The sequence below is a fragment of the Thermobia domestica genome, chromosome 11, assembly GCF_964235325.1.
Source record: "Thermobia domestica chromosome 11, izTheDome1.hap1.1, whole genome shotgun sequence".
Lineage (NCBI taxonomy): Eukaryota > Metazoa > Arthropoda > Insecta > Zygentoma > Lepismatidae > Thermobia > Thermobia domestica.
In genome coordinates, this window is record NC_137464.1 from 118,584,661 (window position 1) to 118,597,959 (window position 13,299).

General features: G+C 40.3%; 2 protein-coding genes across 2 annotated transcripts; both read left to right on the forward strand.

Annotated features, from left to right (window-relative positions):
- Nucleotides 1–7,219: 7,219 nt before the first annotated feature.
- Nucleotides 7,220–11,167, forward strand: LOC145665248 (uncharacterized). The gene has a single exon (XM_081732540.1). The coding sequence runs from the start codon at nt 7,220–7,222 to the stop codon at nt 11,165–11,167; it is 3,948 nt and encodes a 1,315-aa protein (XP_081588666.1).
- Nucleotides 11,168–11,361: 194 nt separating this feature from the next.
- LOC145665249 (uncharacterized) lies at nt 11,362–12,330 on the forward strand. Its single transcript, XM_081732541.1, has one exon. It carries the CDS (start codon nt 11,362–11,364, stop codon nt 12,328–12,330), a length of 969 nt encoding a protein of 322 aa, XP_081588667.1.
- The last annotated feature ends 969 nt before the right edge of the window (nt 12,331–13,299 follow it).

Below are 13,299 nucleotides of genomic sequence, written 5' to 3' on the forward strand. Positions count from 1 at the left end.
TTATGTGCTACGTTATCAAACGAAATATAAACATTACATTGAAGTTCTCCAGACAGCATTATTGGCATGGACAGCAAACTGTACAGCGAAAAGGAAGATGGAAAACTGAAGGGTTAACTTTAAAAGCCCGCTCCACTTGAAGTGTTTATACAGACACGGACAATGACATGAAGAATAAGTCGTATCAGTAAATGCAGACACAAATCTTCAATTATGCGCTTACCTTCACAAACTTGTCTCCTCACTACGGACGCATTCCCAGCATGTACGTTAACATTAGCCAAGAGAGAATATATAACTCAGATTTTGAGTACACTTTCCAAAGTTCATTTCTGTAAACTGTGAAAGGCAGTGCTGCCCAGGCAATAATAGTTCGCTTAACTTCTATTAAGTCTGCTTGTTGTATTTATTGAATATTATGAATATTTTGCAAACTTACAAACTAAAATGAAATACAACAAAAATTAAAACAAGATTATAACCGATACAAAAGTACGGGATGAATATGATACGTCCGACCTTCGCAAAGTATGGTGGAAGAAGCTATTTGTTTAGTTCATCTTGGCCAACCACTAAGGACATTTATAATCCACATGTGATTTTATTATGCTCAATTAGTACATTCAGATTCACGAACAATGACGAACTGAACGATACGAGGATACGGTTGCAAGTAACAACTGTAGTCATGATAATATAATTCAACTAAGCAACGACGAAAATAATGGGGAAATTAGAAATGACCAAAACTGAATGGTTTACATCGCTCATTTCGAAATGCACCTAACAGATTAAACTTATAAGAAATGACAAAAATTAATGAAAATTGGCATTGTAATAAGCATGGTTTGAGGGGAAAGCGAGCATCCCCGGTGGGGATACTTCAGTTGATTACTTTGGGGGGGGAAACAAACTGTGATTGAGGGGAAAATCCCCCTCATCCCTCCCGGTAATTCGCACCCTGGGTAAAAGTAACCAAAAATAATAGAACTGCGGTCAGACTAAAACAAAGGGCTGCAAGCGGGGCAATTGCCCCGGGCGCCAGCAAAGTAATCAGTGTTTATTGGTGTAGATGTAGATGAAGTGGGAGCTAATTGCAAAATTTGCTCTGGCACCAAATGTCTAGTTTCGTCACTGATCAGGCTACCATATTTTTAGAGCATGAAATCGGGACACTTTTCCGAATTTTTAAGAATACATGAAAATTATTGGCAATTTACTTTAAAGTGAAACTTAAGCTTCAAAAGCAAATCTTAAAATTTAAAGTGGGCTGGGACGGTAAATCAGTGTCCTGTTGGAGTTCAGATATTGTTTCTGCGCGTCATTTGTCTTAAGAACATTTGTCCTTGTCCGTCACCTTTTAGTTTTATTATTATTATTATTATTATTATTATTATTATTATTATTATTATTATTATTATTATTATTATTATTATTATTATTATTATTATTATTATTATTATTACACTTTAGCTACCAAACAACTATTTATATTATTATGCGGTATTAAACCAAATCTGGAACTTGTGATATTTATTTACTTCCATCATTCCATCCAGTGTTTCTTCCAGACATGTTTTAGGGAGGCACTGCCCCCTGGAGTTCTGAGAGTGCCCCCCGGAGGAGACCAAAATAATATGTATATAATATAATAATAAATAGGAAAGCATGGTGTGAAATAATTTGTGCCCCTCCGAATACTAAGTGTGCCCTCGGAACAATTTTTCTGAAAGAAACATTGATTCCATCCGGCAAATTAGTGTGATCTGTACAAGAGGAAATATTTTTGGGCTGGTAAAATTTGAGATGCTTGCTATAACTTTGAGCTTCACCTTATATCAAGCAGATGCAGACATGTCGGAAAGTTTGATTGTTGTAGATTCACTAGTTAAAACATTGCCGAAGATGAGGTCTGGAGAATATGACTCCCAACGAACAACATTCGAACAAATTTATCAAGAATGTTTAGAGATATGCAAAGAAACGGTCTTGAAATTCCAAAGCTGGAAACAGGTAGACTATAGAGATTCCTCATGGAAACGAACTAGATATTTGGATCGAAATATCACAAATTTATTTTGGATGAATTTCTTAATTCACTGGAGGCAAAAAACGAAATTTTTAAAGGTAATACACTGACATTTTTCTGCCTACTATTCATAAGGCAATCACTGAAATGGAAAACCGCTTTGAAATCATGTAGCAAAATCATTAGATCAATCACCACTCTACATCCAAAAAGTGAAAACTTTCTAAATTACAACATTGTGGAGCCTATGGTCCAGCAGTACAGAAGTGATCTGGAAACATTCAAATGTGAACTCAAAATCCTCCCAAACACAATTATGTTGTATGAAGACGAGAGAAAACCAAAGTTAATTCCTTGATTAATTTCGTTGATCTTTGCGTCTACAAAAATGCGTTCCTAGAAACCTACAAGCTAAGTATCATCCCTGTGACTATACCAGTTTCTTGTGCTACATGTGAAAGGTCATTCTCATGTTTGAAAAGATTAAATATATATTAATGAATGAAAGTTTTCATTCATTGGAGATGACCCCTTCAAAATTTTCTTGGGCCCTTCATTGCCTCTCTGAAAAAAAATTCTAGCTACGCTACGGGGATGGGAGAACAAGATAGATTAACGGTGGACACCCTGACTACAATTACAGAGAAGCAGTAGTGCGTTTCCAAATTAGAAATAAGCATCATGAAACAGAAAAGATATGAAGTCTGTTACGGAGGAGAAAATGGAGGTAAGAAGGAGGAAAGTGGTGTTGGATAAACCAAGATGGGAAACGGAGGGAACAAGGATGGTGCTAAGAGGAGCGGGCCGTTGTATAGGAAGCGTTATAGGAAGTACAGCGTTGAAAATGAAGTATACTGAGGAGCGGAAAAAGATCTATACAACATACACGCACCGATTAAGACTATAAAACTGTCAAGAAAGAGAACTCCTTGGGTGAGTTCAAACACAAAACTGTTAATGCTTCTCAGAGACAATGCCCTCCGTAAATATAAACGTACTGGCAATTCCGAACACTGGTAATATTATAACGAGATACGAAACTTCACGACATTAGTTCTTAGACAAGAGCGGAAAGCATATTTTTCTTTTGTTTAACGCGCAAAAATTGAACACTAAATGAACTGAAGCATCGGGGCATTTCAAGTAAACAAGAAAATGCATTCACTTCATCATTTCTTAACAGTGTTGATGTTCTCACTGCACTAAATAAACATTTCTGCAGCGTGGCTGATGCAATTAAAATACCTAACAACCTGCTAACTCAAAAACTTAAAAATTTCGAAACGAATTCGTTCAACGATATACAAGAACATTTTGATTTTTATAAAATTACTAACAATGACGTTAGAAATGCGATAGCCAAAATCTGTTCTAACAGCGTGGGAGCTGATGGAATTAATATTAAAATGATTAAGTCCGCGTTGACTTATATATTATCACCCTTAACCCATATTATAAATTATTCCCTATCAACTGGTGTATATCCTCAGATTTGGAAAGAGGTTAGGGATACTCCCTTACCTAAAACATCAGTTACTTCTGGTTTCAATGACTTTAGGCCAATTAGTCTTCTTCCGGTTTTATCTAAAGTTATGAAAAAAAATGTTCATCAACAAATGTTACATTATTTAGACTCAAATCAACTACTTCCTAAATCATAGTCCGGATTTCATGCAGGGTACAGTCATTGCATTGATTAAGATTCCTGATGATATCCTGTGTGAAACTGATCAGCAGCGGGTCGTTCTACTTACTCTTCTTGATCTAAGCAAGGCTTTTGATACGGTATATCATCCTTTACTGCTAGCTAAGCTAAAATACTATTGCTTTTCACACATCGCGAGAAAGTGGTTCAGATCATACTTACATGATAGAAGTCAGCGTCTTGTACTTCCTAGTAATAGTTCCCTTCTATCACAAAAGATGTTTCTAAATGCTGGTGTCCAACAAGGTTCTATATTGGGACCATTGTTATTTGCCTTATATATTGCTGATCTACCGAAAGTTATTCAGTTCTGTACACCTCACTTTTATGCAGATGATACCCAACTCTACCTGCCTACAAGTCTTCAAACTCTTGAAAGAGATATATCATTGATGAATAGTGATCTTGCGGCAATCAGCCTTTGGTGTACTTCAAGCGGTCTTAAAATAAATCCTGGAAAATCCGTGTATATGCCAATTGGGTCGCGATCAACGTTAAAGTCAGTTGTGTACAGCAATATAAAACTGGCGGTAAATGACTCCCTAATTCCACTTGTATCCGTTATCGCAAATTTAGGACTAATATTTAATGAATATCACAACTAGGATGAGGGGGCCGCGATGGCTCAGTGGTAGAACGTTTACTTCTGGTGCTCGGGATCCCGGGTTCGATCCCAGCTCCCGCCAAGTGAGATTTGTGCTGGACAAACACCGTGTGCGTGGGTTTTCTCTGGGTTCTCCTGTTTCCTCCCACTTTCTTCATTCCACCATTTCATTCATTTCTCATCATCACGTCTCCTTTAGCCTAGCCGGCATAACCGTGGGACGTAAAACTCAAAGATTTCATTTCACTTTTTTCAACTGGGATGACCATATTCAGTCAAATTGCAGAAAGGCATTTGGAATACGAGATTACGCAATCTGTACAGATTTCGCGAAGATTTCACAGCTACTTGTAAATTACGGCTCGTTCAAACACTAATTTGGACACTTTTTTTATTATCGCGATACTCTTTACAGTCCCGAATTACCAATGAAACTTGCTTACGAAATTCAACTACAGTGAAACCTCTCTAAAGCGGACAGCCGTGGGGAATCAAAAATTGTCCGCTATAGAGAGGTGTCCGTCTTAGAGAGGTTTCGATATTTTCTTACGTAAATTAGTAAATAAGGTGATATGTAATTACAAACTATTGAAGGTAATTTATCAAACCGTTCTATGACTGTGGGCATGTCGACATCTGCGGATTCTCCACAAATCGCTTTGAAAGAAATTTTGTGTCTAATCCGAAACTTCTCTAACCACTCCTTCGAGACCTTGAAATCCGAAACATTCATTTCTGTTGCTACCTCAAAATTCTTAGCTTTTAGCATCGACCCTAACACAGGAATTTTTTTCATTCCGCACTCTACAAAAACATTCACTTGCACACCAACTTTGTTCAAATTTGATTTTATATTATCTCATGTGCTTGTATTTTACCGGTACAAACAATTTCAGCTATCCTTCGCACACCTCAGTATTCTTCGAAAATTCAATCAATTCGATTTTAACATTAGCGCTTCTCGTGGCATTTCGAAAGCTCACAACAACTTACACCTTATTGCTTATTCGATGCAGAATGACTTAGAAAGATTTCCGTCTACAAATAGAGGCACTAAGACAATATGCGAATACGCGGACAAAAAATACCAAACATGTCTTCTGCTTGATTCCAGCGGAATAGTAGAATGACGTGTTATCCCAAATGGCAGGCAACTGTCAATCACTTTTGATTCTAAAACAGGTTGGGTGGGAGTGGAATGCAAGCAAAGGATATGAGGATGTTGTTAAACAAAGATGATTCATCTGAGTTTCTGAACAGCCAGTTGACGAGGAAAAATGTTATTACAATGCTTCCTTGGTGATACATGTATGCATTTCTGAAAATGTATTTTTTCTGTACTTTTCAACTTGTTTCTAGAGAAAGTGTCCGTAATATGGAGGTAAATAATACCTATAAGAGACAGAAAAGACTGTCCGTGTCCGTACTAGAGAGTGTCCGCTTTAGAGAGGTTTGTCAACATGTTTTTTTCATATTACAATGTTTGGAGATTACAAAATATGTCCGTTATGAGAGGTGTCCGCTTTACAGAGGTGTCCGTTAGTAGAGGTTTCACTGTAGTTCAAAATTTCCGCATTATAAAACAAATATACGTCGTGCATCCTTTTCAGTATCAGCGCCAAGAGCTTGGAATACACTTGGTGAGAAACTTGTCTCTATTTCTAACTTTGTAAAATTCAAAAATGCAGTGCAACATTTACTGATGCAGAATCAAAAGGTTCAAAACGGAACTTATGATCAATAAATTTAATTGTTTAGCCTTCTTTTCTTCAACTCAATATTTTTTCGGTCTCCATCCTTATTACAACCTTTTATAATGTTTTTTGCTCGTATTCTGTTACTACATATATTTTTCATTATTCATAGGATGGTAAAGCAGCCTTGTTTCAACCTCGCCCTCAATAAAGTGTTATTATTATTATTATTATTATTATTATCTATTGGAGATACTGAGATATCAATGTAAGTTCTGTGAATGAGTTTACAAGGATTCGAATACATCGTGGCGGCGGATGATGAAAACCTTTGCCCGGACTGAACTTTACAAAAAAAAAAAAAAAAAAAAAAAAAAAAAAAAGTTTTGTTCACCGGATAGAAAGGAAAGTCCATCGTACGTTGTAATCTCCCTCTTCAATACACACTGTGTAAGATTTAAGTTGTAGACTAGTGAGTTACACGAAAGAGAATTTTATTTTTAAAAAGTGACATTATCAAATAAGAATTAACCATTATCACAATATATTCAAGATGAAAAATATTCATTCACCAGTCGTCGTACTTAGTTATCTGCACTGAAATTCCCATAATATGCTTTCTTCCTTACTAATATGAGCTCCTCGGCAATAGTATTGGGTTATTTCATAACAATCAGTGTTTGGGCCATTCTGTTCTCTGCCAATTAATCATTATTAATTTTTCTAACAGCCTTATATTCAATTTTTGACAGTCTGTATGTAGTGCCAATTTTTGTGTACAGATGGCTCTTGGGGTAACTTTTTCTCTACCCCGAAGTTTCGCATACTGGTTCCTTTCCTCCCATTGTTCAAAATTTACAGTTAGGCCGCGTCCAAGCATCTTTTGTCAGTGTGTGGGAGTGAGAGCTTTGTGTGTGTAACGCGCTACCGCGATCGTGCTTGGAGGACCAAATTACATTCCTTTTCAATTGGAATAATTATCAATCTTCGGTGTACTAAATACAGTCCATTAATTTGTGTAATCCTTATTATGTGTTACTATTAAATATATGTTAAAACAACAAACCGTTGTTTGGATAAACATAATAGATGGTCCTCTTTTCGGGCCGGATTCGTAACCGTTGTGAGCAGTTTTAAACGAACAGTGTGAACATTCTATTTCGGTTTAAAGTGTTTCGTGTGCTAAGATGGAGACATTTGCTGTGAAGAAACGGACCCTAAAGTCCAAAATCACAAGAGCTGAAAAAGCCGTTGAGCTTTTGACGACAAGTGAAGTGAACGCCATTCTTGTTCACAAAGAAAAAGTAATGGATCTTGAACGAGAATGCTCAGCGTTGTTGGAAGATTGTGCTTCGGTGGCAACAGATGAAGAATACACAAGGGAAGAAGTGGACATTGCGGAGATGGACAACAGGATAGTGAAACTGCGGGTGTCATTAATTGGATTACAAGTATCACAACCCCCTCCCCCAAACCCTGTGTCTGAAGTGCAACAAGTGAGTGACATTAGGTTACCCAAACTCCAGCTTCCAGTGTTCTCAGGAAATCTCTTCGAGTGGCTTTCGTTCCATGACTTATTCGTGGCCTCTGTGCATAATAACGAGAAACTGACAGGTGCTCAAAAAATGCAGTATTTAAAAACATCGTTGCAAGGGGAGCCGGCACAGCTTTTACAAGCTATGCAGATAACGGATAGTAATTATAAGGAAGCATGGGTCATGTTAAACGCGCGCTATCATAATAAGCGAGAAATAGTAAACTCGATTTTGAAACGGTTAGTTACACAACCTTCCATTAAACAGGAATCAGCAGCCGCGTTAAGAAAATTGATAGACACCACCATGGAGTGTACGCGTTCTCTTAAGGTGTTGGAACAACCAATCGAACATTGGGATGCGCTCTTAGTGTACCATACAGCGGACAAATTAGACAACGAGACACGTAGACAATGGGAGCTTTCTTTGAACTCAAGTGAGCAGCCATCTTTTGAGCAACTCGCGGCATTTTTGAACAACAGAGCCCGCGCTCTTGCTGTTGCAGCCAATGACAAGCCGAGACAACCACCCGCCACTAGTGACCCAATGAAAGGCCGCGAAAAGAAATCAGCGTCGTCTTATGTCAGTACCGCTCAACGAACTCAAACTCAATGTGAAATGTGTAGTTCTGACCACCCTCTTTACAAATGTGCCGAATTTACCAAACGAACAGTAGAAGATCGTGTCGCGTTCGTGAAGGAGAGAAAACTATGCTTTAATTGCATGCGCAAAGCATGTTGGAAGGACAAATGCTCATCCAGCAAATGTCGAAAGTGTGATAAGAAACATCATACATTATTACATTTCAATAGAAGTGAGTCGACGTCGAACCCAGTACAATCTCAGGAAACCAGTGTTGCCTCTCATGTGACTTCCGAAGTCAGTGTTCCCCATGTCCTACTGTGTACTGCTATCGTGAAAATATTAGGGAAGGATGGTGTGCCATATCCATTCCGGTGTATGCTCGATTCCGCATCAGAGTGCAGTTTTGTCACCGAAAATTGCGTGCAGAAACTTGGTCTTCGAAAAATCAGATCCAGTGTGATGATTTCCGGTATAACGGGAGCAGGGGTAGGAACTGCTAGTGCTATGGTGAATTTGAAATTTCAACCTCTAGGCGGAAGTTGTGAAACATTCGAAACCAAGGCTGTTGTAGTGCCCAAGGTGACCTCAAATCTACCAAAACAGCCATGTCCCGAAGCAACGTTTTGGCCACATTTGACAGGTTTAAGGTTGGCGGACCCCACTTTTAATGAGGTGGGGCCCATTGACATTCTTCTCGGTGCTGACGTGTTTCCGTCTCTCATGCTCGGGGGAAAGCGGGTCGGGCTTCCAGGCTCACCTATTGCTCTTGAAACGACACTGGGATGGGTGTTATCCGGAAGTGTGGGCTCTAAAGCCAGCAACGTGACAGTGACATCATGCCGTGTATCATGTGAAATAGATTCTGCCCTTCAAAGGTTCTGGGAACTAGAAGAGCTTCCTCAGCAAACGCACTTATCCAAAGAAGAAAAAGATTGTGAACAACATTTTCTGAAAACCCACCACCGTGACTCACAGGGACGTTATGTGGTTAGACTACCTTTCAGGGGTAGCGCAACAGAACTAGGAGAATCACGCGAGATCGCGATTAAGAGATTATTGAACACGGAACGCAAATTAGCGAAACAACCTGTGTTACAGCGGCAGTATCGTGAGTTCATGGACGAATATCTTGAACTGGGACATATGGAGCTTATCCCCGCAAGTGAGAAAAATGTGCCCCCCGAAAAAGGCTGCTATCTGCCGCATCACGCGGTCTTAAAACCTACCAGCTCTACCACGAAAGTACGAGTGGTTTTCGATGGAAGTGCGGAAACTACTTCTGGGGTGTCCTTAAATCAAAGGCTCATGGTGGGCCCGAAATTACAGGAAGACATTTTTCCTATTCTAGTTCGCTTTCGCGAACACCGTGTGCCATTATGTGCTGATATTAAACAGATGTACCGTGCCATACGAGTGCATAAGGACGATGTGGACTATCAAAGGATTGTTTGGAGAAGCTCGCCAAGTGAAACTATACAGGACTACCGCCTACTCACCGTCACTTATGGTACCGCTCCTGCTAGCTTCCTTGCCACGAGATGCCTACTCCAGGCGGTCGAAGATGAAGGGGAGAGATACCCGCTAGCAGCCGAAGCCGTGAAACGGGATTTTTTCATGGACGACTACCTCGGAGGTGCGAGCAGTGTGAGGGACGCAATTGAGTTGCAGCAGCAGCTAATTCAACTGTTACGGGAATGCGGTTTTGAGCTTCGAAAATGGTTATCTAGTGAACCAGAAGTGCTTGAGGCCGTTCCCCCCCACTTGCGCGAAATGGAAGTGCCCTTCAATTTCAGTGAAGAAAGCAACTTTAAGACTCTCGGGGTGCAGTGGTCACCTGTAAGTGACGAATTTGGTTTCAGTGTATCCATCCCTCCTCCTGCCGCTGTGTGGACAAAACGGAAGGTACTATCGGAAGTGGCCAAAATCTTCGATCCTCTTGGTCTTCTTTCCCCAGTGACAATCAAGGCTAAGATACTATTGCAATCCTTATGGAAGGAAAATTTAGGCTGGGATGAACCCCTTTCTCTTGAAACCAGTGGAGTGTGGCAAGCCTACTGTGACTCATTATTTTTGTTACGTGAGGTGAAGGTAGCGCGATGCATCATGCCATCTGACGCTGTCAGCTGTCAGCTGATAGGTCATTGTGATGCTAGCGAACGAGCTTATTGTGCAGTGGCCTACCTACGATCAGAATGTGCAGACGGGGGTGTGGTCGTAAGCCTCATTGCGGCTAAGACTAATGTTGCGCCCATCAAAGCTGTGTCTCTCCCCCGCTTGGAGCTGTGTGCGGCGTTATTGTTGGCTAAGCTACTAAAAACAATTGCTAATGCAATTAATCTTGATGTGAAAGAAGCTAGAGCCTTTACGGATTCTATGGTCGTGTTATCGTGGTTAGCTCAGTCACCGGACAAATGGCGAACCTTCGTTGCTAACAGAGTAGCGAAAATACAAAATATTCTGCCCGCCCCCCAGTGGGGACATGTCGAGAGTAAGGACAATCCAGCGGACTGTGCTACGCGGGGGGTCATGCCCCAGGAGCTCTTAGGTCACCCTCTGTGGTGGGAGGGTCCTTCGTGGATGCGCGAAGCAGTGTTGCCAGCGTCATTTTGTACTCCGGCTGCCTCAAGTGTAGTTGAGGAAGAAAGAAGAAAATGTGTCACAGTCATGTGTGTAAACACCGAAAATGACCTTGCGAACCGCTACTCCTCCCTGTCAAAGTTGAAAAGAGTGGTGAGCTGGTGTCGGAGGTTTATTTACAATTGCAGAAACCCCAACCAGAAGCTTCGTGGTTCATTGACCGCGACAGAATTAGAAGAAAGTCTTTTGTGCCTGGTCAAGGTAGTGCAACAAAGTGTTTTTTCTACAGAGCTTAAGTGTCTACAGAATGAACAGCCCCTTCCCCGTAAGAGCAGTTTGTTATGTTTGACTCCCTTTATTGATGGTGATGGAATTTTACGTGTTGGTGGAAGATTCAGAATGCCGAGATGTCCGTGGATAGGAAGCACCCTATTTTGATGCCCAAAAAGCATAAACTTACTCGTCTATTGGTGGAATGTGAGCATGCAAACACTTTGCATGGTGGGCCTCAATTAGTGCTGGCTACCCTGCGAACAAAGTTTTGGGTGCTGGGGGCCAGAAGTTTAGTGCGTGATGTCATTCACAAATGTGTACGGTGTCAGCGTTTCAATACAAAAACTCAGACTCAAATTATGGGTTCACTGCCAGCATCCCGGGTTAATCCCGGCGAGTGCTTTTCCAAAACTGGTGTGGACTACGCTGGGCCATATGTTCTGAAAAACAGTTATGGAAGAAGTCGTATTAAGGGTAAGGGCTACATTGTTCTGTTTGTGTGTCTCGCCACCAAGGCCCTACACCTTGAATTGGTATCTGACGCCAGCACCAATTCATTTCTAGCCGCTTTGAAGCAATTTATAGCCCGCAGGGGTGTTCCAAGTGATTTTTATAGTGACTGTGGTCTAAATTTTGTGGGCGCTAGTAAAGAATTAAATCAGCTGTTGAAGGCCAGTGCGCATTCCAAGGAAAATAACCTGACCACATCATTCCTCTCCGAAAGGGGAATAACATGGCATTTTAATCCCCCATCTTCCCCTCACTTTGGTGGTTTATGGGAGGCCGGCGTGAAGAGTGTAAAGCACCATTTAAAAAGAATAATGGGAAATGTAACATTGTGTTACGAAGAGATGTGCACCGTGCTGGCCCAAATAGAAGCTATTCTGAACTCGCGTCCTCTCACACCGTTGTCAGAGAATCCTAATGATCTCTCCTGTCTTACCCCTGCTCACTTCTTAGTTGGGGAATCCCTCTTGTCCCTCCCAGAGAAGGACTGCTCGTCCCCTAACCTCTCTCACCTTAGAAGATGGCAGCTTGTGCAACAGCTTGTAAGGCATTTCTGGCGTCGCTGGTCATTAGAGTATTTGTCCTGCCTCCAGCAAAAGGCAAAGTGGTTTATGCTACAAGATAACCTGAAGGTGGGCGACATGGTGATAATAAAGGAATCCAACCTCCCCCCACTACAATGGAAGCTTGGGAGGATCAAGGAAGTTCACTCAGGCCGCGATGGAGCAGTGCGTCTAGTTACAATTAAAACAGCCCAGGGCGAACTGAAACGTCCTATTGTGAAACTGTGTTTGATCCCGTTCAATTCCGAAAATAAATAGGTCATGGCAGCGGTGTCGTGATAAGTGCACTGGCTGCTGTCCTATAATTTGTAAATAGTGTTCTCATGTTTCAGCGTATTAATATTCATTAGTCTTATGCAGTGTATGTGATTTGTGTGATTCAAGGATTGTGAAGTTACTATTTTCTTTGAAACTTGAGCGTTTCAAGGTGGGGGCTATGTTTGGGCCATTCTGTTCTCTGCCAATTAATTATTATTAATTTTTCTAACAGCCTTATATTCAATTTTTGACAGTCTGTATGTAGTGCCAATTTTTGTGTACAGATGGCTCTTGGGGTAACTTTTTCTCTACCCCGAAGTTTCGCATACTGGTTCCTTTCCTCCCATTGTTCAAAATTTACAGTTAGGCCGCGTCCAAGCATCTTTTGTCAGTGTGTGGGAGTGAGAGCTTTGTGTGTGTAACGCGCTACCGCGATCGTGCTTGGAGGACCAAATTACATTCCTTTTCAATTGGAATAATTATCAATCTTCGGTGTACTAAATACAGTCCATTAATTTGTGTAATCCTTATTATGTGTTACTATTAAATATATGTTAAAACAACAAACCGTTGTTTGGATAAACAATCAGCATGACTTTAGATGCAAATGCTATGTGACATGTGAAATTAAATAAAATTCTGTTTTTAAAAAATAAAAAAATGCAGAACATTTTATCCGATTAATCACCCTATTTAATTAGTAAGTTTATTCTTCTCTCTTCGATTGGAACAAATCTGCCTAATACATGCTGATTGAACTCTAGTATTCTTATTGTCAGGTCTTTTCTGATGGAAAGCATAACCAATGGTGATAACCTTTCTTGGGACATTCAATTTCTTGAAAGTGTCAATTCTTTTTGATGTGAAAAAAAAAAATCTTTTACTGAAGCCATAGGTACAGTTAATATTAATTTCAGAAGCTTTATGGATTCACTAAATATTTTTTCTAGATTATTGTGAACAATTCAT

Bases quoted from the DNA above. Each gene is read 5' to 3' on its own strand.
- LOC145665248 (XM_081732540.1), top strand. From the start codon at position 7,220: ATGGAGACATTTGCTGTGAAGAAACGGACCCTAAAGTCCAAAATCACA.
- LOC145665249 (XM_081732541.1), top strand. From the start codon at position 11,362: ATGGGTTCACTGCCAGCATCCCGGGTTAATCCCGGCGAGTGCTTTTCC.